Raw genomic sequence first — 25,260 nt, 5'->3', positions numbered from 1 at the left:
TCTACCCTACCCATGCCCACGACGTTCAGGCCCTACCCTACCCATGCCCATGATATTCAGGCTCTACCCTACCCATGCCCATGACATTCAGGCTCTACCCTAGCCATGCCCATGATTTCAGGCTCTACCCTAGCCATGCCCATGATATTCAGGCTCTACCCTACCCATGCCCACGACATTCATGCTCTACCCTACCCATGTCCACGACATTCAGGCCCTATCCTACCCATGCCCATGACATTCAGGCTCTACCCTACCCATGCCCATGACATTCAGGCCCTACCCTACCCATGCCCATGACATTCAGGCTCTACCCTACCCATGCCCATGACATTCAGGCTCTACCCTACCCATGCCCATGATATTCAGGCTCTACCCTACCCATGCCCATGACATTCAGGCTCTACCCTACCCATGCCCATGATATTCAGGCCCTACCCTACCCATGCCCATGACATTCAGGCTCTACCCTACCCATGCCCATGATATTCAGGCTCTACCCTACCCATGTCCATGACGTTCAGGCCCAGCTTGGGCTGCTCATGAGACGTGGTAGAGCTGTTCGCTAGAAACTTTTGGTCACTCTAAACTCCTACCAAAACGTACGGAATATTATTATTTTCAGTGAAATAATCTATCCTGTTGACTTGGACAATGTTCTGGTTTTATATTTTATAAGATGTTCTGACACCATGTTATGATGGTAAGATATGACTGTACAGAGACACTGCACAGCAGAGCAGGAGGGAGCCCAGCCCGTACCCTGGTTGATGAAAAAGCAGGCCTTAAACTGAAGTATAATGTTGGGGCCCTTCAGACTCGGGTCAGGTATCAAAGCTACTGTAGGTAGATGTAGCGCAGGGGAGGGGCAGTGGTGTAGTGGACGGTAAAAACAGTTTACTCACCTTTTGCGGAAAAATGCATTGAAAGTACAGGAAGCGTGACTTTTCTCACTGTGACCGGTGATGAGAGTTAACCCAACCTATTTTTTTTTACCACTACAGGAGCAGGACAGATGGTGGGCGTGCGGACATGGGCATGTAGGTGTGTGCGTACGTGTCTCCCCCTCAGCCAATCAGCCTACATTATTCATGCTACAGTATCTGCTTTATGCTAATTGTACCGGTCCTGTTCCTGAAGCACTTCCTGGCTTGTCTCCCTATCATCTTTCTATTTGTCTAGACTCTCTGTGACCGAGCCCTGTTTATATGGCAGAAGTCAGCCAGTCTTTGTCTGCTGTTTTCTCTTATCACAGTGGGCCACAGATGCAGTTATAATGGTAGAGGTTGTGTGCCAGAGGCAGGAAGCTGTTAAGATATCCTGGTTCTCCCACCACCTGAAAGGGAAGGGTGGACTTGTCTCTGTTTTCTGCTACTGTTAAGATTCATGCTTTTACTGCCGTATGTTGACTTGTTGCAAACCAAAGGAAAAGAAAGGCAGCTTTAAAGCATGCCTCTCTATAGGATGTGTACTTCACTGATAATGCTGCTCACCTAGTTTGAGCAACAGGCATTTGTTTGCTTGGGGGGCCTCATCTTAAATTAGTGGCTTTTATTCCATCTCCCGTATTGTTTAGTAGATTTGAAAGGTCGCTAGCTACAGGGTCTCCTTCCCATAACCCCAAGGGTCACCAGGTTATCAGGCAGGGCAGCGTCATTTACATGAGAGGAACATGCAAGACTAACTGATCTTATCCACACTGTGATCAAATGGCCACTGAACTGTTCCCTTGGGCATACATACACATACATATCCTACTATAGGTTAATGAGTAGTATAAGGGAAAGTCATAAATGTAGTCTCCTCAGTCTCCTCAGTCTCCCCCCCAAAATAAACCATAGAGTGCAACAGAAAGAAAGCCACAGGTCTGCATGTCATAACAGTCATCTTCTAACTTAAACCTACAGTAGCCAGACAAACAAAAGCAAAACAATGTGACACTGTTTACATGGCACTGTTTGGACAGAGGTGATTCATGCCACTGTGTTCTGTGTGGAATGCTGCTTATTCCAGTGGATACCACGCTAGGCTATGCTACGCTAAGCTGTTCTAATGTAAACAGCCTGGGTTACGCTAGGCTAAGCTAGGGCTTCTTCTCCGAGGCTAGCCAAACTGCTGGGCAGGCAGACCATAATTGTCAGGCACACCTGTTGCTAGGGGATGGGTAAATCCAAAGCCTCTGGCTTAGCAATCCATGTGCGTATTTAACCAGCCTAATTGTGCGCTTGCTGCTTCGACACAAAGAATAGGAGATCCACAGTGTTACACAGTTGGGCCATGGATACAGACACACACACACACACAGGTGAAGAACTGAGCGTGAAATGCTTAGTTACAAGCCCTTAACTAACAATGCAGTTCATGAAGAGTTAAGAAAATATTTACCAAATACACTAAAGTAAAAAATATTAAGTAACTCAATAAAATAACAATAACAAGGCTATATACAGGGAGTACTGGTACTGAGTCAGTGTGCGGGGGTACAGGTTAGAGGTAACTTGTATATGTAGGTAGGGGTAAAGTGACGATACATAGATAATAAACAGCAAATAGCAGCAGTGTAAAAACAATGGGGGGAGTCAATGCAAATAATCTGGGTGGCTACTTGATTAATTGTTCAGCAGTCTTGGCTTGGGGGTAGAAGCTGTTACGGAGCCTTTTGGTCCGAGACTTGGTGCTCCGGTACTGCTTGCCGTGCAGTAGCAGAGAGAACGGTCTATAACTTGTGTGACTGGTGTCTTTGACCATTTTTTGGGTATTCCTCTAACACGCCTAGTATATAGGTCCTGCATGGCAGGAATGCTTGGCCCCTGTGAACACCAAGGAACTTGAAACTCTCGACCCGCTCCACTACAGTTTACACTTACAGTATTGTGTATTAGGTAAAAGGCTTCTGTAAACAAAAACACTAAATATTAAATGTTTTATATTGCAGCCCTTGCATTTAGTCTTTAATGTTCAGTCTTTTTAATAACTCTAAATGAGTCCATGGTGTCTGAAAATGGGATTTGAAAGACAAGATGGGCTGAGGCTGTCCAAGAGCGCATTACGTTTCCCTCTCTGGCCACACAGAATGATTTTGATATATCACCAACCCTCTCTCTGACTACCGGCGACTGTGGTTCTATTTCTATACAGCATAGCCAGCAGCTTTTGTCACATATAAAGCATGTGGCTTGTTGCGTTGTCACTTTTCTACACCAGTCCCCCTCTGCTCCACTGTGTGTAGTCTTTATTCCTCTGTGTTGTCACTTTTCTACACCAGTCCCCATCTGCTCCACTGTGTGTAGTCTTTATTCCTCTGTGTTGTCACTTTTCTACACCAGTCCCCCTCTGCTCCACTGTGTGTAGTCTTTATTCCTCTGTGTTGTCACTTTTCTACACCAGTCCCCATCTGCTCCACTGTGTGTAGTCTTTATTCCTCTGTGTTGTCACTTTTCTACACCAGTCCCCCTCTGCTCCACTGTGTGTAGTCTTTATTCCTCTGTGTTGTCACTTTTCTACACCAGTCCCCCTCTGCTCCACTGTGTGTAGTCTTTATTCCTCTGTGTTGTCACTTTTCTACACCAGTCCCCCTCTGCTCCACTGTGTGTAGTCTTTATTCCTCTGTGTTGTCACTTTTCTACACCAGTCCCCCTCTGCTCCACTGTGTGTAGTCTTTATTCCTCTGTGTTGTCACTTTTCTACACCAGTCCCCCTCTGCTCCACTATGTGTAGTCTTTATTCCTCTGTGTTGTCACTTTTCTACACCAGTCCCCATCTGCTCCACTGTGTGTAGTCTTTATTCCTCTGTGTTGTCACTTTTCTACACCAGTCCCCCTCTGCTCCACTGTGTGTAGTCTTTATTCCTCTGTGTTGTCACTTTTCTACACCAGTCCCCATCTGCTCCACTGTGTGTAGTCTTTATTCCTCTGTGTTGTCACTTTTCTACACCAGTCCCCCTCTGCTCCACTGTGTGTAGTCTTTATTCCTCTGTGTTGTCACTTTTCTACACCAGTCCCCCTCTGCTCCACTGTGTGTAGTCTATTCCTCTGTATTGTCACTTTTCTACACCAGTCCCCCTCTGCTCCACTGTGTGTAGTCTTTATTCCTCTGTGTTGTCACTTTTCTACACCAGTCCCCCTCTGCTCCACTGTGTGTAGTCTTTATTCCTTTGTGTTGTCACTTTTCTACACCAGTCCCCCTCTGCTCCACTGTGTGTAGTCTTTATTCCTCTGTGTTGTCACTTTTCTACACCAGTCCCCATCTGCTCCACTGTGTGTAGTCTTTATTCCTCTGTGTTGTCACTTTTCTACACCAGTCCCCCTCTGCTCCACTGTGTGTAGTCTTTATTCCTCTGTGTTGTCACTTTTCTACACCAGTCCCCCTCTGCTCCACTGTGTGTAGTCTTTATTCCTCTGTGTTGTCACTTTTCTACACCAGTCCCCCTCTGCTCCACTGTGTGTAGTCTTTATTCCTCTGTGTTGTCACTTTTCTACACCAGTCTCTCTCTGCTCCACTGTGTAGTCTTTATTCCTCTGTGTTGTCACTTCTACACCAGTCCCCTCTGCTCCACTGTGTGTAGTCTTTATTCCTCTGTGTTGTTGTGGCATGACGTTGTTGACTCTTTCAATAGGCATGTATGGGTAATAAAGAGGGAGATGAGCAACTCTCTGCTCTGCAGTTTGCACTGTGTGAACCGACCGGAGCTGTTGTCCTGCCCCAGGCTCTATTTGATGTAAACATGATGTAGGCTGTGAGGCTCCACTCTCATTTGATGTAATCAGGGTTAGTGTGCAGTGAGACGGCAGGGAGAGGGTACTTGGTGGTGGGAGAGAGGGGGAGATGTTTATTGTTCATTTTATATTGTTTATTTCACTTTTATTTATGATCTATTTCACTTGCTTTGGCAATGGAACATATGTTTCCCATGCCAATAAAGCGCTTTGAATTGAATTGAGAGAGAGGGGGAGAGAGAGCGAGAGAGAGGAAGGAAGGAGAAAAAGGGAGAGAGGTGGGGTGGTAACGAGAAGGGGGAAATAGCCTTCAGCTTCAAGCAGAGGGAAGAGGTGAGACATGGAGGGGAGGAAGAGAGGGATAGAAAAGGGGAAAGAGTTAGTGAGCTTTGAGCAGACCTGCAGAACCATATACTGGCTGAGCATACAGTATACGTTGCTCTGCTCTGTGTGTGTGTGTGTGTATTGACCTTGTTTAAACAAACGGCCAAGCGGCCCCCTGGCTCTCTGGGCCCTGGTGTGCTGGGTACACAGCAGGCCTGTATGTGAACAGGGATGTGTGTGTGGGCCCTAAGCCGTGTCAGAGCAGAGACACCACTGAACGTCATGGGCCAGAAGCCACCCATGACCTTGACCACCGCTGTTCCCGCTCCAGCATCTCTCTCTTTCTCTCTCTCTCACACACACACACCCTCTAAGAGCTGTAGTTTACACCAGTGTGGGAATGCACTCATATACACACACACTCATAGACACATGCACAGAGCCTTGCCATGGCAACACCAGATAAACACAGGGAAACAACTTGGCAGAGGCATGCGCCTAAAGAACGTGTTGTGTTACAGTAGAGAGGGAGGGAGAGGGTCGGAGCTGAAGGGGGTGAGGAGCGAGGGGAGGAGGGAGGGAGGGTAGGAGCTGAAGGGGGTGAGGAGCGAGGGGAGGAGGGAGGGAGGGTAGGAGCTGAAGGGGGTGAGGAGCGAGGGGAGGAGGGAGGGTCGGAGATGAAGGGGGTGAGGAGCGAGGGGACAGGGGAGGGAGGGGAGGGTCGGAGCTGAAGGGGGTGAGGAGCGAGGGGAAAGGGGAGGGGGAGAGGGTCAGAGCTGAAGGGGTGAGGGGAAAGGAGAGGCAGGGAGAGGGTCGGAGCTGAAGGGGTGAGGAGCGAGGGAAAGGTGAGAAAGGGAGAGGGTCGGAGCTGAAGGAGGTGTGGAGGAGAGGTGAGGGGGAGGGAGGGAGAGGGTCGGAGCTGAAGGGGGTGTGGAGGAGAGGTGAGGAATGAGGGGAAGGAAGGTTGAGGTGAGGACCTGAAGGAGGTGTGGAGGAGAGGTGAGGGGGAGGGAGAGGGTCGGAGCTGAAGGAGGTGTGGAGGAGAGGTTAGGAATGAGGGGAAGGAAGGTAGAGGTGAGGACCTGAAGGGGGTGTGGAGGAGAGGTGAGGAGTGAGGGAAGGGAGGTAGAGGTGAGGACCTGAAGGGGGTGTGGAGGAGAGGTGAGGAGCGAGGGGAGGGTGGTAGAGGTGAGGAGCTGAAGGGGGTGTGGAGGAGAGGTGAGCAGCGAGGGAAAGAGGTGGGAGGGTGGATTTAGGCATGGTGAAACATGCCGCTCTCACTGTGAAGTTTGGCGGGCTATGCTTCTGTAGGTGATACGGAGCCCAGCCCAGCCCTAGCCCCAGACCTAGCCCCAGCCCCAACCCAACCCATCCCTCAACACTTTTCAAAGGCTGTTTTAAATTTCTCCTTGTTGCATGTCACCCTCTTCTCCCTGGGCCCTGCCGGCCAGGCTGTTTTCTCTTCTAATACTGGATCAGTGGAACAGATGCCACAGAACCAAAATAAGCCTCTCTTTATTTAGACCTGAATCTGTAATGGTATCCAGCAGTTTTATATTTAGGTAACCTAGCAGGCAGCCTATTGGTTGTGGTTGTGTTCCAAATGGCATTCTAGACCCTACATAGCGACCTGCTTTCAACAAGAGCCCTGGTCGAAAGTAGTGCACTTACTGCACTATGTATGGAATAGGGTGGCTTTTGGGACGCAGACCTATATCCAGCAGCAGCAGTGCGGTGTGTGTCAGACATGTGACTGGTATTAATGTCAGCAGGTTTAATATGACTACTGACTGACGTGACCCATCAGATCTTATTGACCAGCTGGTCCCAGAGGATTTGAGGAGGTTACGAAAGTGCAGAGACCACCCTCCTGTGGTATTTCACACCAACCATGGATTTGGTGGGGGATGTGAGGCGAGGAATGTGAAACAAGCAGGCAGAGGGTGCGTGTTTGTGTCTCTGTGTGTGTGTGTGTCTGCATGTGTCTACTCTGCCTGTGTCTATGTGTGTGTGTGTCTGTCTGCATGTGTCTACTCTGTCTACTCTCGTGTTATAGACTAGAGACTAAGAGAGGCCTTGGTGTAGTAGGTCTTTACAGAAACTTCTACTCCAGACCTGGGCCTCGTGTTACAGACTCTAGAGACTGAGAGGCCTTGGTGTAGTGGGTCTTTACAGAAACCTAGACCCCCTCCAATTTGCTTACCGCCCAAATAGGTCCACAGACGATGCAATCTCAACCACACTGCACACTGCCCTAACCCATCTGGACAAGAGGAATACCTATGTGAGAATGCTGTTCATCGACTACAGCTCGGCATTCAACACCATAGTACCCTCCAAGCTCGTCATCAAGCTCGAGACCCTGGGTCTCGACCCCGCCCTGTGCAACTGGGTACTGGACTTCCTGACGGGCCGCCCCCAGGTGGTGAGGGTAGGCAACAACATCTCCACCCCGCTGATCCTCAACACTGGGGCCCCACAAGGGTGCGTTCTGAGCCCTCTCCTGTACTCCCTGTTCACCCATGACTGCGTGGCCACGCACGCCTCCAACTCAATCATCAAGTTTGCGGACGACACAACAGTGGTAGGCTTGATTACCAACAACGACGAGACGGCCTACAGGGAGGAGGTGAGGGCCCTCGGAGTGTGGTGTCAGGAAAATAACCTCACACTCAATGTCAACAAAACTAAGGAGATGATTGTGGACTTCAGGAAACAGCAGAGGGAACACCCCCCTATCCACATCGATGGAACAGTAGTGGAGAGGGTAGCAAGTTTTAAGTTCCTCGGCATACACATCACAGACAAACTGAATTGGTCCACTCACACAGACAGCATCGTGAAGAAGGCGCAGCAGCGCCTCTTCAACCTCAGGAGGCTGAAGAAATTCGGATTGTCACCAAAAGCACTCACAAACTTCTACAGATGTACAATCGAGAGCATCCTGGCGGGCTGCATCACCGCCTGGTACGGCAACTGCTCCGCCCACAACCGTAAGGCTCTCCAGAGGGTAGTGAGGTCTGCACAACGCATCACCGGGGGCAAACTACCTGCCCTCCAGGACACCTACACCACCCGATGTTACAGGAAGGCCATAAAGATCATCAAGGACAACAACCACCCGAGCCACTGCCTGTTCACCCCGCTATCATCCAGAAGGCGAGGTCAGTACAGGTGCATCAAAGCTGGGACCAAGAGACTGAAAAACAGCTTCTATCTCAAGGCCATCAGACTGTTAAACAGCCACCACTAACATTGAGTGGCTGCTGCCAACACACTGACACTGACACTGACACTGACTCAACTCCAGCCACTTTAATAATGGGAATTGATGGGAAATGATGTCAAATATATCACTAGCCACTTTAAACAATGCTACCTAATATAATGTTACATACGCTACATTATTCATCTCATATGCATACGTATATACTGTACTCTATATCATCTACTGCATCCTTATGTAATACATGTATCACTAGCCACTTTAACTATGCCACTTTGTTTACATACTCATCTCATATGTATATACTGTACTCGATACCATCTACTGTATCTTGCCTATGCTGCTCTGTACCATCACTCATTCATATATCTTTATGTTCATATTCTTTATCCCCTTACACTGTGTATAAGACAGTAGTTTTGGAATTGTTATTTAGATTACTTGTTGGTTATTACTGCATTGTCGGAACTAGAAGCACAAGCATTTCGCTACACTCGCATTAACATCTGCTAACCATGTGTATGTGACAAATAAAATTTGATTTGATTTGATTTGAATAAACATTACAACGCCACACACTCACAGATTTACACACACACACTCACAGATTTACACTCACACACTCAGTCAGTCAGTCAGTCAGTAATCACTTCCATAGTCCGCTTGCCATATCTATACTAGTAATAACAGACTGTAAAGCACCTCATAAAGCCATGCCTAATGACTTTGAGCTTTTCGAAAGTAGACTTAAGGTTTTGTTTACGATCACAGGTAATTGTAATGATAATTATCACTAGTTAGCTAGACACATGCAGACACACACACACATTGATGTATTTCATGTTGATGGGGTTCTCTAGGGATTGAGGATGACCCCATGATAGGGGGATATTATACAGGAAGTAATGTTGATCGTATAAACAACTTTCAGCACATCTAAATATATTCAAGTGCCAAAATGAAGACAAGCTTTTTTGACATTTGGATTTGCCGTCAGAGTCTGCACATCCATTATCTCAGAGATTCGTTGCACTCTATTTCTTATGAGACTTTACCTTTCTGCTCGACTCACCTGGTACCCTACAAAGACTAACCCTGTAGGGACAATATTAATACCACTATAACAGCTGTGTTTCTGTATTCAGGTAGGGTTAAATCAATGGTTGTTGTCCTATTTGCAGATCAAAGAGACCATTATAGTGCACATCTCTTCCTCTGTTTAAAAGCTCTGAAGGACTAATCCATTACTAGGCTGAACTGTTCACCAACCCTGTCTGCTCAGCTGGGTGCCAATGTGTTGTGGATGCAACAGGCCCTATCCCTGACTCTGGCCTTGTTTCGACGGGCGAAATGGCACCGCCTCTGAGGCTGATCGCCCGATGTGTGTGTGTGTGTCACAGTGTGAGACAAGGATGTGACCTCGCACGCTTCGCCCCGGCCATCCAAAAGCTTCTTAGCATAGTCAGGGAGGAGTCAGATTGTCTCCTAGGTATCAGCCTGTAGGTCCAACAGGAGCAGGCTTAGAGGGCACACACACTTCCAAGACATCCAGCTAGGAATGATTTCAGGGGCCTTTCCCTGTCACTTTAAGTTCTATCCTAAGCCTGTGTGTGCCCCTCTGCCAGGTGCTCTTTACTCCATTGTTCTAATGCATGCAATATCAAACTGCTTTGGTTTTTGTTCATTAAAGCAGTGGCTGCATTTGATTAGTAAGCACCCAGTACTTCAGCATGAACAATGCATTGCGGAACTGGAAATTCTAACTGAGACAAATTGTCCAGTACAATTGGAAGTAGGCCTACTGCTTAGCTGTAATGTGTCTGCCATGTGTTGAAAGGTTAAGAATCAAGAATGAAGTCCAAATGGAACAGAACAGCTCTGGTCTAATCACCAATACTCTAAAGGTCTCCGTGTGTTGCTGGTGCTTTCCTAGATGTGCCTGCCTGTATAAATAGGCGGAGCTGCAAAGCAGAGAGGAGAGTGACCTAACCTGGTTGAGTTGAGCCTGGCAGGGCTGCAGTGGGCAGCTGCTGGGCCTGCTTTTTTATTTTTTTGCCAGCTACCCTGAAGATGAATTAACCAGCCAGACCAGATCAGCCGGGCCTTGTAAGCTGTAACTAGGCCTATGAGGAGCCAGGTCATCATAAACCCTGCCCCCTTTCTCTCTCACTCACACACACACACACACACACACACACAAACACAAACACACAGAGGTTAGAGGTCAGGGAGAGGGGGTGGGTTAGGGTTCACTGAGTAAACAAAGCCCCTGACCAGCATCGTCTTGCAGACTGTGTGTCTCGGCTACCTCACCTCCCTACCCCTATTCAAAACACTGAGGCTTTATGCTCATTAGAACCCTGCTCCTGTCTTCAGCGTTATAGTAGTAGAGGTGTAGAGGTCTTTACCACCCTGTATGATACCCAGGGGACTCGTCTTCTCTCAAAGACCACTAAACATAACACATCGTTTCCACTGACTCTGTCTGACCCCAACAGGCCCCCATACCTCTATTTTGACCCCGCTGGTTCCCATCCATGGGTTTTAGTCAGAGAGAAAATAATCTGAAAATTCAATAAAAACCAATGGAGTGGCTGATAGGATCTCTCCCCCCTAAGTGAGCACACTCCACCACAGTCAAGCTTTCAGTCGGAGCTGGAAAGGAAAAGGATGTCCAATAATTGGTTTCAGAGAAAGTAAATATTTTGAAACCTAGCGGCATGTGATTTTTGGTGGTTGGTGTTTTTCTCAGGTACACTTGTTTCCATCCAGACCATAATTTCACTGTTTTGGCTGGTGTTGGTCTGTGGACTGCATAACTCCCACCCTCAAACGCCCCTCCTTTCTTTTCTCTTATTTTCTCCTTCCACACCTAACCTTTTTCTCTCTTTCCCCAAACGGTAACGCCGGTGTGTGACGCAGGGTGGGGAGCAGGGGTAACCCTCCAGCTGCAGTGGAGCCAGGGGTTGGATGTGGCTTGGCTGGGTCGGGGAGGTGGGTACGGGGGGGTGGTGGGTGGAAGTTGTGGTGGAGGGGGTGCCATCCTGCCGTCACGGCCCCTGCCAAGCACAACATTCCTAACAGTAGTGGGATTGTGTTGTCAGTGTTTTCTCTGTCCCTCTGAGGAGTGGATGGAGGGGAGGGCCTCTCACCTGCATGGCAGGCTGATGGCCATTTTGGCTCCTGAAAGAGCCAAGAAGGAGAGAGCAGCTGCACAGGCTGCCCAGGACTCAGGCCAAGCTGGCACTGGCACCACAGCTGGATCAGGGTCATGGGCGTTGGTTGGCAATTTCACTGACAGGTTTAGTCTAGAACCCAAAACCGCAGCTTCACCAATAAAAGGTTCTTTAAAAGGTGCACGATAGACCACACAGAATGAGTTGAAGATCATATACGTGGTGACTTGTTTTTCCAAGTTTGCACTCCATTCAGTAAAGTTGTAGCCATTTTCCGGTACTGTGGTGCACCAAAGAATGTCTTACAAGATAAAAATTAAAATGGAGTGAAAAAATCTATTTCTCCTTTCTCTCTTGTGTTTTGAAAATGTGTCTCCTCGTTTTTTGGCTTGGTCTTTTTGGGTAGCTCCGTCTTGTTGGGGGTTTGTCTCGGAAAATACTGGGCTAAGGTCTGAGATGGTGGTTCCTCTGTAGAAGGGATTTTGGAGGTAACTGTGCATATGCGGGTTGTAATCCCTGTTAAAACAGAGAGTAGACAAAGGGGAATTGATGAGGGTCTTTAGTTAGAGGAAGAGAACGTGTTTGCCTGTGTGTGTGTGCGCGTGTGCCTGTGTGTGTGCGCGTGTGCCTGGGTGTGTGTGTGCCTATGTGTGTGTGCCTGTGTGTGTGTGTGCCTGTGTGCGTGTGCCTGTGTGCGTGTGTGTGTTGACCTGGTTGGAGGCCAAGTAGAGGGATCCAGATGAATCTCCAGAGATCCTGCCAGAAATTCCTGACTGACTGGGGTTTTCACTTGAATGTTTGAAGCTGACATTTAGGCTAGACTCCCTCCAGAAAAGAGAGAAGTGGGCATAGGGAAGTAAAGGAAATGTGCAGATTGTCCATGAAGTGCGATGCTCATATGGACTCTATCTACATACTCGTGTTTTTTTTCTCCCCCCTTCCCTCCATGTCCCTGCCTTGTCTCAGCTGATGGGCTACAACGAGAAGCCTGTCAACCTACAGATGTTCATCGGCACGGCAGACGACCGCTACCTCAGACCTCACGCTTTCTACCAGGTGCATCGGATCACTGGGAAAACGGTGGCCACCGCCAGCCAGGAGATCATCATCTCCAGCACCAAAGTTCTCGAGATTCCTCTGCTTCCCGAAAACAATATGTCTGCCAGGTGGGTGTCATGGTTGCTCAAGGATTACATTACTCAGTTGAATTATGAGTGCTACCTCCTAGCACAGAGGAAGAACTTGAAAGTGTAAAAATAACCGTTTATGATCCAACAGGATCATAATATCCAGACAGACAGACAGACACACATACACACACACACATGCATGCATACATACACACATACATACGGTAGGGATTTTATTTGTCTTAATTCAAACCAACAGGAGGGTTAAGTTCAGCAGGAAAATATGAGAATTTCCCACCAAGCAGAATATGCTTTCAATACACTTTATTCCCTTATTTAGGGATCTACATAGACCACAGTATATATTTAGGCTTTTATTTCAAAGGCTCTGGTTTTCCAAGATGTTTTGTCTTAGATCTGGTGTTTCCCTCATAGCTGTAGGATTAATAAATCATATTTACAGCATTTACACATTGTAATTTGACTCAGATGGATATTTTTTCACAATATGATGGCAAAGGTTTATTATGGAATTCATTCAGCCTAATAAATTGCTTAATTGATACCCAATCGGGGGGTGTTGCTTAGCTCCCCTCCCTATCTCTCTTGCAGTATTGACTGTGCTGGCATCCTGAAGCTGCGGAACTCAGACATTGAGCTGCGGAAGGGGGAGACTGATATCGGGCGGAAGAACACGCGTGTGCGAGTGGTGTTTCGTGTTCACATTCCCCAGCCCAATGGGAAGGTTCTCTCTCTGCAGGCTGCATCCATCCCTGTGGAGTGTTGTGAGTATCCAGATCCTGTTCAGATGCACACACACACACACACATACATACACACACACACACACACACACACACACACACACACTCACATACGCACATACATACACACATACATACATACACACACACACACACACACACACACACACACACACATACATACATACATACATACATACATACATACATACATACATACATACATACATACATACATACATACATACATACATACATACATACATACATACATACATACATACATACATACATACATACATACATACATACATACATACATACATACATACATACATACATACATACATACATTTATCTGCAAATTATGATGGAAGATAAGTATTTGGTCACCTACAAACAAGCAAGATTTCTGTCTCTCACAGACCTGTAACTTCTTCTTTAAGAGGCTCCTCTGTCCTCCACTCGTTACCTGTATTAATGGCACCTGTTTGAACTTGTTATCAGTATAAAAGACACCTGTCCACAACCTCAAACAGTCACACTCCAAACTGCACTATGGCCAAGACCAAAGAGCTGTCAAAGGATACCAAATACTTATTTTCCACCATAATTTGCAAATAAATTCATTAAAAATCCTACAATGTGATTTTCTGGATTTTTTTTCTTATTTTGTCTGTCATAGTTAAAGTGTACCTATGATGAAAATTACAGGCCTCTCTCATCTTTTTACGTGGGAGAACTTGCACAATTGGTGACTGACTAAATACTTTTTTGCCCCACTGTACATGCAGTTGAAGTCGGACGTTTATGATGTCATGGCTTTAGAAGCTCCTGATAGGCTAATTGACATCATTTTAGTCAATTGGAGGTGGACCTGTGGATGTATTTCAAGGCCTACCTTCAAACTCAGTGCCTCTTTGCTTGACATCATTGGAAAATCAAAAGAAATCAGCCAAGACCTCAGAAAAAAATGGTTCAAATCAAAATCAAATTTTATTTGTCACATACACATGGTTAGCAGATGTTATAATGCGAGTGTAGCGAAATGCTTGTGCTTCTAGTTCCGACAATGCAGTAATAACCAACAAGTAATCTAACTAACAATTCCAAAACTACTGTCTTATACACAGTGTAAGGGGATAAAGAATATGTACGTAAGGATATATGAATGAGTGATGGTACAGAGCAGCATAGGCAAGATACAGTAGATGGTATCGAGTACAGTATATACATATGAGATGAGTATGTAAACAAAGTGGCATAGTTAAAGTGGCCAGTGATACATGTATTACATAAGGATGCAGTCGATGATATAGAGTACAGTATATACGTATGCATATGAGATGAATACTGTAGGGTAAGTAACATTATATAAGGTAGCATTGTTTAAAGTGGCTAGTGATATATTTACATCATTTCCCATCAATTCCCATTATTAAAGTGGCTGGAGTTGAGTCAGTGTCAGTGTCAGTGTGTTGGCAGCAGCCACTCAATGTTAGTGGTGGCTGTTTAACAGTCTGATGGCCTTGAGATAGAAGCTGTTTTTCAGTCTCTTGGTCCCAGCTTTGATGCACCTGTACTGACCTCGCCTTCTGGATGATAGCGGGGTGAACAGGCAGTGGCTCGGGTGGTTGATGTCCTTGATGATCTTTATGGCCTTCCTGTAACATCGGGTGGTGTAGGTGTCCTGGAGGGCAGGTAGTTTGCCCCCGGTGATGCGTTGTGCAGACCTCACTACCCTCTGGAGAGCCTTACGGTTGTGGGCGGAGCAGTTGCCATACCAGGCGGTGATACAGCCCGCCAGGATGCTCTCGATTGTGCATCTGTAGAAGTTTGTGAGTGCTTTTGGTGACAATCCGAATTTCTTCAGCCTCCTGAGGTTGAAGAGGCGCTGCTGCGCCTTCTTCACGATGCTGTCTGTGTGAGTGGACCAATTCAGTTTGTCTGTGATGTGTATGCCGAGGAACTTAAAACTTGCTACCCTCTCCACTACTGTTCCATCGATGTGGATAGGGGGGTGTTCCCTCTGCTGTTTCCTGAAGTCCACAATCATCTCCTTAGTTTTGTTGACGTTGAGTGTGAGGTTATTTTCCTGACACCACACTCTGAGGGCCCTCACCTCCTCCCTGTAGGCCGTCTCGTCGTTGTTGGTAATCAAGCCTACCACTGTTGTGTCGTCCGCAAACTTGATGATTGAGTTGGAGGCGTGCGTGGCCACACAGTCGTGGGTGAACAGGGAGTACAGGAGAGGGCTCAGAACGCACCCTTGTGGGGCCCCAGTGTTGAGGATCAGCGGGGTGGAGATGTTGTTGCCTACCCTCACCACCTGGGGGCGGCCCGTCAGGAAGTCCAGTACCCAGTTGCACAGGGCGGGGTCGAGACCCAGGGTCTCGAGCTTGATGACGAGCTTGGAGGGTACTATGGTGTTATATGCGCATGCTCTGAGGGCGCGGCTGGGGATGCCGTCTGGGCCTGCAGCCTTGCGAGGGTTAACACGTTTAAATGTCTTACTCACCTCAGCTGCAGTGAAGGAGAGTCCGCATGTTTTCGTTGCAGGCCGTGTCAGTGGCACTGTATTGTCCTCAAAGCGGGCAAAAAAGTGATTTAGTCTGCCTGGGAGCAAGACATCCTGGTCCGTGACTGGGCTGGATTTCTTCTTGTAGTCCGTGATTGACTGTAGCCCCTGCCACATGCCTCTTTTGTTTGAGCCGTTGAATTGAGATTCTACTTTGTCTCTGTACTGACGCTTAGCTTGTTTGATAGCCTTGCGGAGGGAATAGCTGCACTGTTTGTGTTCGGTCATGTTACCAGTCACCTTACCCTGATTAAAAGCAGTGGTTCGCGCTTTCAGTTTCACGCGAATGCTGCCATCAATCCACGGTTTCTGGTTAGGGAATGTTTTAATCGTTGCTATGGGAACGACATCTTCAACGCACGTTCTAATAAACTCGCACACCGAATCAGCGTATTCGTCAATGTTGTTATCTGACGCAATACGAAACATATCCCAGTCCACGTGATGGAAGCAGTCTTGGAGTGTGGAGTCAGCTTGGTCGGACCAGCGTTGGACAGACCTCAGCGTGGGAGCCTCTTGTTTTATTTTCTGTCTGTAGGCAGGGATCAACAAAATGGAGTCGTGGTCAGCTTTTCCGAAAGGAGGGCCGGGCAGGGCCTTATATGCGTCGCGGAAGTTAGAGTAACACTGATCCAAGGTTTTTCCACCCCTGGTTGCGCAATCGATATGCTGATAAAATGTAGGGAGTCTTGTTTTCAGATTAGCCTTGTTAAAATCCCCAGCTACAATGAATGTAGCCTCCGGATAAATGGATTCCAGTTTGCAAAGAGTCAAATAAAGTTTGTTCAGAGCCATCGATGTGTCTGCTTGGGGGGGGGGGATATATACGGCTGTGATTATAATCGAAGAGAATTCTCTTGGTAGATAATGCGGTCTACATTTGATTGTGATGAATTCTAAATCAGATGAACAGAAGGATTTGAGTTCCTGTATGTTTCTTTCATCACACCATGTCTCGTTAGCCATAAGGCATACGCCCCCGCCCCTCTTCTTACCAGAAAGATGTTTGTTTCTGTCGGCGCGATGCATGGAGAAACCCGCTGGCTGCACCGCCTCCGATAGCGTCTCTCCAGTGAGCCATGTTTCCGTGAAGCAAAGAACGTTACAGTCTCTGATGTCCCTCTGGAATGCTACCCTTGCTCGGATTTCATCAACCTTGTTGTCAAGAGACTGGACATTGGCGAGAAGAATGCTAGGGAGTTGTGCACGATGTGCCCGTCTCCGGAGTCTGACCAGAAGACCGCCTCGTTTCCCTCTTTTTCGGAGTCGTTTTTTTGGGTCGCCGCATAGGATCCATTCCATTGTCCTGGTTGAAAGGCAGAACACAGGATCCGCGTCGCGAAAAACATATTCTTGGTCGTACTGATGGTGAGTTGACGCTGATCTTATATTCAGTAGTTCTTCTCGACTGTATGTAATGAAACCTAAGATGACCTGGGGTACTAATGTAAGAAATAACACGTAAAAAAACAAAACACTGCATAGTTTCCTAGGAACGCGAAGCGAGGCGGCCATCTCTGTCGGCGCCGGAAGTAGATGGTTGACCTCCACAAGTCTGGTTCATCCTTGGGAGCAATTTGGAGCAATTTCCAAATGCCTGAAGGTACCACATTCATCTGTACAAACAATAGTACACAAGTATAAACACTGTGGGACCACGCAGCCGTCATACCGCTCAGGAAGGAGACGCATTCTGTCTCCTAGAGATGAATGTACTTTGGTGCGAAAAGTGCAAATCAATCCCAGAACAACAGCAAAGGACGTGAAAATGCTGGAAGAAACAGGTACGAAATTATCTATATCCACAGTAAAACGAGTCCTATATCAACATAACCTGAAAGGCTGCTCAGCAAGGAAGAAGCCACTGCGGTTTGCAACTGCACATGGGGACAAAGATTGTACTTTTTGGAGAAATGTCCTCTGGTCTGATGAAACAAAAATAGAACTGTTTGACCATAATGACCATTGTTACGTTTGGAGGAAAACGGGGGAGACTTGCAAGCCCAAGAACACCATCCCAACCGTGAAGCACGGGGGTGGCAACGTCATGTTGTGGGGGTGCTTTGCTGCAGGAGGAACTGGTGCACTTCACAAAATAGATGGCAACATGAGGAGGAATATTATGTGGATATATTGAAGCAACATCTCAAGACATCAGTTAAAGCTTGGTCTCAAATGCATCTTCCAAATGGACAATGACCCCAAGCATACTTCCAACGTCGTGGCAAAATGGCTTAAGGACAACAAAGTCAAGGTATTGGAGAGGCCATAGAGCCCTGACCTCAACACTATAGAAAATTTGTGGGCAGAACTGAAAAAGCGTGTGCGAGCAAGGCTCCTACAAATCTGACTCAGTTACACCAGCTCTGTCAGGAGGAATGGGCCAAAATTCACCCAACTTATTGTGGGAAGCTTGTGGAAGGCTACCCGAAACGTTTGACCCAAGTTAAACTATTTAAAGGCAATGCTACCAAATACTAATTGAGTGTATGTTAACTTCTGACCCACTGGGAATGTGATGAAAGAAATAGAAGCTGAAATAAATAATTATCTCTACTATTGTTCTGACATTTCACATTCTTAAATAAAGTGGTGATCCTAACTGACCTAAGACAGGGAATTTTTACTATGATTAATTATGGAAAAACTGAGTTTAATTGTATTTGGCTAAGGTGTATGTAAACTTCCAACTTCAACTGTACATACTGCCCTTTTCTCTCGCTTTACCCCCCCCCTCATCTCTCTTTTTCTCTCTCTTTCTATCTTTCTCATATGTACCTTGCTGCCTATGTCAACCGCTCTCCTCTCCTCTATCCTCCCAGCCCAGCGTTCGGCCCAGGAGCTTCCCCAGGTAGAGAAGGCCAGTCTGACCGGCTGTCTGGTCAGCGGGGGAGAGGAGATGGTCATCACAGGATCCAACTTCTTCCCCGAATCAAAGGTCATATTCCTGGAGAAGGGCCCTGGTAAGAGACTTGTACACACAGCGTCTCACACACAGGGGGGAGATCCTTAGGGACATCCTTGCTGAGGAATGTGATTGTTTTTCTTGATTATTTGTATTGTATTGTATTTGACTTTATTTTGTAAATTGTGTATACAGTATGCAGGGCTCCCTTGTGAACGAGACGTTGGTCTCGATGGTGTTTCCCTGTTAAAATAAAAGTTAAATAAAATATTGACCCACAAGCTGACTCATAATTCACATGGTCGAACAGTCCAACGGATCAGGAGAGATTATTTTTAGTTTGTCCTCTTGCTACAATGGTTTTATATCAGATATATACTGTTTGGTTCATCCAAATTAAACAGCTCAGAATATCCACAGTAGCAAATACTCTTGTAGTTTGGATCCAGTGAGTTGACCCAAGATCTGGGTTACTTTAGGTACTGTAGCTCCAGCTTAGCGTAACCATTGTTGAGTAGAAAACAGCGGGAGTGTAAGGGCCCTTCTCAACATACTCTAGATAGAACGTCACCATCACCAATCACCTCTTGCAACACAGAGTTCAAACAGGTTCCAATAGCTGATTTACTGACTGCGGAGGAAGAGTCAGACCCAACTAGATAGAAACACCTGGAAAAAGAACAGTCCCATGCCTCCTACAGCCCTGGGGTGCGTTCCACACCATGCTGCTATCCCGCCCATTAGCACTGCTCTACTATTTAAAGCACATGTCTTTTTCTGTCATCCATGGAATGTTACTACTGAGTTATGAGTTATAATACACACAAGCTCAAAAGCAAGAGCCACTAAAATGGATCTCAGTCTCTTTTTCTGATCGTATCTGTCCGTTCCAAGAGATCGATGGGTAGCATATCTGGCTAGTGCTACTAGACTGACACACAGGTTATCACACACTCACACAGTACAATCTACTGCTTACACCTGACTCCTCAGTCTCTCTCTAGTCCTTATCAGTGTTAATATTTAGCCCTGCCCTGACCTGTTTAGTGTATTAACTTAAGAAGTGAGAGTCTCTGAGTGTGGTCGGTTCTTCTGCTCATAATGTACCTCTTCATTAATCGCTTGGGTTGAACTTAACTTACTACAACCCACTATTTAGACTCTCCCTCCTCTAACTCTTTCAATAATAAAACACAAGTATGGGCGGGCTCCAGGATGGAAACTGTGAAAGGGTGACAGCGTTCTGTGAACCAGTCCCTGCCTGCCCACCATAGCTTTGTGAAAGAGGCCAAACTGAATCAAGTTCAAACACGAGGAGAGTCAAGGGGGCTGTTACTTATTGACTAAGATACATTATTTTGAGAAATTGAGTGGAAACCTTTACCCTAGGAGTGGAGTGGAGGAAACTTGGGCCCTGCAGACATGATGTGTCTCATCATGGGGGAAAGAGAGATAATGATGATCTGGTTTGTGTAAATTGTCCCTCATCAAGGCTAATCCAGATGCTTATTGCAGAACATGCCTGATTGGAGGGAGCGGATGGAGGGATGGAATAAAGAGAGGAGAGGAAGAGAGTAGTAATGACAGAGTTTTCCACCTCCTCCTTCCATAAACAGTGGAATCACGTTGAGCGTGAAAGACAAGTTTATTGTGGTTAGTTAGTTAATGTATAGTCAGTGTTTCCCCTAGAATGTTTTTCAGCAATGTTGGGGGGGTCTTCCAGGGGTCTTCCTGCAGGGGTAGGGTGAGGACTTCATGTGGGGTGTGGTGGATGGGGTCTTCCTGGGGGAGTAGGATGGGGACAACATGCGGGGTGTAGGGTGAGGACTTCATGCGGGGGGTAGGGTGGGGACTTCATGCGGGGGGGTAGGGTGAGGACTTCATGCGGGGTGTGGTGGATGGGGTCTTCATGTGGGGGTAAGGTGAGGACTTCATGTGGGGGTAAGGTGAGGACTTCATGTGGGGGGTAGGGTGAGGACTTCATGCGGGGTGTGGTGGATGGGGTCTTCCTGGGGGAGTAGGATGGGGACAACATGCAGGGGGGTAGGGTGGGGACTTCATGCGGGGGTAGGGTGGGGACTTCATGTGGGGGGTAGGGTGAGGACTTCATGCGGGGTGTGGTGGATGGGGTCTTCCTGGGGGGTAGGGTGAGGACTTCAAGTGGGGGTAAGGTGAGGACTTCATGTGGGGGTAGGGTGAGAACTTCATGCGGGGTGTGGTGGATGGGGTCTTCCAGGGGAGTAGGATGGGGACTTCATGCGGGGGTAGGGTGAGGACTTCATGCGGGGTGTGGTGGATGGGGTCTTCCTGGGGGGTAGGATGGGGACTTCATGCGGGGGTAGGATGGGGACTTCATGCGGGGGGTAGGGTGGAGTCTTCCTGTGGGGGTAGGATGGGAACTTCATGCAGGGGGTAGGGTGGAGTCTTCCTGGGGGGTAGGATGGGGTCTTCCTGCATGGGGTAGGATGGGGACTTCATGCGGGGAGGGGGAGTCTTCCTGCAGGGGGTAGGATGGGGACTTCATGTGGTGGGGGTATGGTGGAGTCTTCCTGCGGGGGGTAGAATGGGGTCTTCCTGGGGCATACAAATAAATGCAGTGGCGGTGCACTGCTCCTAAATACGATTTATGGAATCTCTACTGGACTCTCTTCTTGAGTTGTTAATTCCCATTTTTAAGATGATAAAAGTCAGTTTGAAAATAAATGTTTGCTAAATGACCATATTATGTTTTTATTACAAGCAGTAATGGAGGTCTTTTAGTGAGTTGGTTGTGTGTGTTCATCCAGTTTACCAGTTCTTTGTGGGCTTCAGTTAGTTATGTCAATGGACTGGACTGCACTGCAGATAGGGGAGGAGTGAGAGAGGTAGTTGAGGAAGGGGAGCCATAAGGATGCAGTCAGGCGAACTCTGATCCATCTGGCTACAGCAGGTCTGTCAGTGTGAGGTCTGGTCTTTGGCTCGTTCGCTCATCACCTCCTAATGCTAGGAAAAGCAGACAGGTCCTTTCCCTCTGTCCAGATGAAACAGGATCACATCCATTGGCTTCATGCTGACTTCTATCACTGTATGACCTGCTCTGGGGGAGGGAGGGAGCAGTTTGGCTCAGAGGAAGGGGAATATGAAAAATGCAACAAAATATATTATTTGACCAGAGTGAACCTCATCAAACAGAGGAAAAGGACCCCTAGATGGAATGACTGACTATACTGACTGTACTGCACTGACTATATTGGCTTACTGACTGACTGTACTGTACTGACTATACTGACTGACTAGTTTTGCCTACTGGCTTACTGACTGACTGTACTGTACTGACTATACTGGCTTACTGACTGACTACTGACTTTACTGACTGACTATTTTGGCCTACTGGCTTACTGACTGACTGTACTGTACTGACTACACTGGCTTACTGACTACTGACTACTGTACTGTACTGACTATACTGGCTTACTGACTGACTACTGTACTGTACTGTACTGACTATACTGGCTTACTGACTATACTGGCTTACTGACTGACTGTACTGACTATACTGACTGACTATTTTTGGCTTACTGACTGACTGACTATATTACTGACTCTACTGGCTTACTGACTGACTGTACTATACTGACTATACTAGCTTACTGACTCTACTGGCTTACTGACTGACTATACTGTACTGGCTCTACTGACTTACTGACTACTGGCTTACTGACTGACTGACTGTACTGACTATACTGGCTTACTGACTCTACTGGCTTACTGACTGACTGTACTCTACTGACTGTACTGTACTGACTATATTGGATTACTGACTCTACTGTACTGACTGACTACTGACTGACTCTACTGACTGACTATACTGTAAGACTATTGTAGGGCCTTGATGAGGGAAGAAGGCAAGTGGAGAATGATGTGAAAAAAACTGTGGTTGAATTGAAATTGCATTTAACACACCAGGCATCAGTGTTTTTCCTTTCTTCCATACAAAAGGTCTACAAACTACAGTTATTCTAGCTGTCTGAATAGCCCTCATTGTTTTGGTAGATATCATAACACATGGATGTGTTTTTAACTCTCTGAGAGAGGGGTGTATATAGAACATGTTTTTTCTCTGAGAGGGAGGGGTGGATGGATGTGTTTTCTCTCCGTCATCAGGTAGGTTCCTGTTGGAGCTTGTTTAGTGGTGGGCGGAGGATGGTGGCAGTACATGTGGGGCCCTCTCCCTCCTCTCTCCTGCCTATTGAATGTCAACATGTGCTGCAGAAATACACTCAGTATGCTGAAGTCAGACAGAGCTAAGGCACTCAAGGTCATTATTCAGGCATTACCAGAAAGCTGACTCAGATACCTAGAGGAGTAGCTAGAGCCCCCCTTCCACAAAAAGAGAAGGAACCTTCCAGTAGAGATACAATAGCCTAAAGTGGCTTATGTCATAAACCTGTTCTGTTTCATTCTGTGGGACGGTGGAATCTCCACTGAGCTCTATAGAAGAGTCTAATGCACCACAGGATTACTGGGGCAAAGACTGTAATCTGCCTCTGTTAGGATGAGATCAAGGGTCTTCCTAACTAAAGTCGTATGTTCTCTTCCTAACTAAAGTCTCTCTGAACAGTTATCAGTTAAGAGGAGATCAGAGAAGGGCCATCTACTATAGATGACTATTAGAAGGGGAAGCATTTGGAAAGAAAAGCAGAATACTGTAGATGTACAGGACTTAGCCTATAACTACAGTACAGCTATAAGATTCCATTGTAAAGATGGGGAGTCTTTCAGCAGGCATTAGGGCAGATTGTTTTGGGGAAGCCCTTTGGTTAAGTGGAGAAGTAACACAGGTGCAGTCAGATGTAATCAGATCCATATGTTATGAACAGCATGAAACAGACCCATTTTTAATTGCAAGTTAGTGTGGCATCATGCCATTTAAAAAAAGTTGTAGCTACTTACGTGACTGCAGTAGTTGTGCAGTAGTAGCTGAATACATATCTGATTTAGTAGTTGTGATGATCGTAACTTCTCCTTAACCGCAGCAGCCCGTTATAATTCTCTCAACTGTTTTTCTGAATGGCTGGATGCCTAAGATGTCTGGCCAGATCATTAGATCTGTAGGAGGAAAACTGGAAAATAAGGGGATGTTTCCTTTCCTAAGCCAGCCAGAACTCTGGCAGCGCAACGTAGCCTAGCGCGTGGTGGACCGACCGGCGGAGGGAGGAGGGAGGCAGGGATTTTAAATAAATAGAGTTATTCCACTCGTCTCTCCATAATGTTAACCAGGCAAGACAAACAGCAGGATATTTAGACTTTGATTACTTTTTAATAGCTGTAAAAAATACTCTCCACAGAGTTTTTTTGTCCATGAAGATGACATCATTGAGATGTTTCTGGTCCCCCAGCCAGAACCAATTGAAATCCCTCTGCTTTCCGAAGTTTTTCTGTGGTTCATATTGAGCCATGTCTGCTGGGGCAGGGAGTCTTACACTGACATGATGATCATTAGGAAAATAGAAAGTAACCCAGAAGATATATTACACAAGACTTAAAGATGGGTCTGAAATATAGTGCAATGATCATAGATTGTCTTCATAATTAGGTTCTTTGGCCGGAGTGTATTGCATGTCAGGTGCATTGAGCTACTTGACTTACTCAACTCAGCATTACTGTATGATCTTTAGATTTAATGGTCTTGGTTTTCTATTTGAAAACTATTTGACAGATACTATAATTCACTTCCTCCCAGATTCACATTGCCATAGGAATTAGTCCAAGAGCTGGCAATTCAATTAGGGGAGGATTTGATGGAGTCCTTCGTGTCAAATTTGTCTGTTGACTCCATCTGTTTGTGGAGGAGGAGGTGGGTTGTCTCTATGCTGAATCCCTATGGGTGCCATTCTGCCATTTATTCATTAATTCACACATAATTTGAAAAGCAGACTACGGGCCGAATGCATTGTCTCTCGCCAGGCCCAGCCTGGAGTGGGAATGCTGTGATCTTGCCGTCTGTCAAAATGGAGTCCTACAATGTGTTTTACTCATCTGTCATGTCTTCTCGCTCTCTTTTTGTCTTTTTAGATGGACGACCCCAGTGGGAAGTGGAGGCGAAAATCATCCGTGAGAAAAGTCAAGGAGTAAGTAGAACACAAGCTTTCTACACCTCTCTGTAGCTTAGCTGTCACAAACATGATGTATATTATTCTGTATCATTAGGCTATATTTTTACAGCTGTTATATTGATGTAGCATTATTCATTCATTATTACTAAAGTATCCTGACTAATGTGAATGTCTGTGAAAAGTGGAAACGTTGACTGTGTTGGTTCCTTCTCCCAGTCGAGCGTTGTAGTGGAGGTCCCTCCCTACCACAGTAAGACCGTGACCTCGGCTGTTCAGGTGCAGTTCTACGTGTGTAACGGCAAACGGAAAAGGAGCCAATCACAACGCTTCACTTACCTGTCAGGTAG

At 46.6% G+C, this 25,260-nt stretch overlaps 1 protein-coding gene across 1 annotated transcript in view; it reads left to right on the top strand.

The window, feature by feature from the left end:
• The window catches only part of LOC112249368 (nuclear factor of activated T-cells, cytoplasmic 3-like), an 84,152-nt gene that overhangs the window by 51,346 nt on the left and 7,546 nt on the right, over positions 1-25,260 (top strand). Inside the window, exons 4-8 of the mRNA XM_042320194.1 lie at positions 12,408-12,607; positions 13,184-13,356; positions 18,736-18,876; positions 24,873-24,928; positions 25,130-25,256. Of these exons, the coding sequence (XP_042176128.1) occupies positions 12,408-12,607; positions 13,184-13,356; positions 18,736-18,876; positions 24,873-24,928; positions 25,130-25,256 (697 nt within the window). The remainder of the gene's footprint in view (positions 1-12,407; positions 12,608-13,183; positions 13,357-18,735; positions 18,877-24,872; positions 24,929-25,129; positions 25,257-25,260) is intronic.

Source organism: Oncorhynchus tshawytscha, linkage group LG04, assembly GCF_018296145.1.
Source record: "Oncorhynchus tshawytscha isolate Ot180627B linkage group LG04, Otsh_v2.0, whole genome shotgun sequence".
Lineage (NCBI taxonomy): Eukaryota > Metazoa > Chordata > Actinopteri > Salmoniformes > Salmonidae > Oncorhynchus > Oncorhynchus tshawytscha.
The sequence above is the reverse complement of the archived record's forward strand: the minus strand, read 5'-3'. Positions and strand labels throughout refer to the sequence as shown.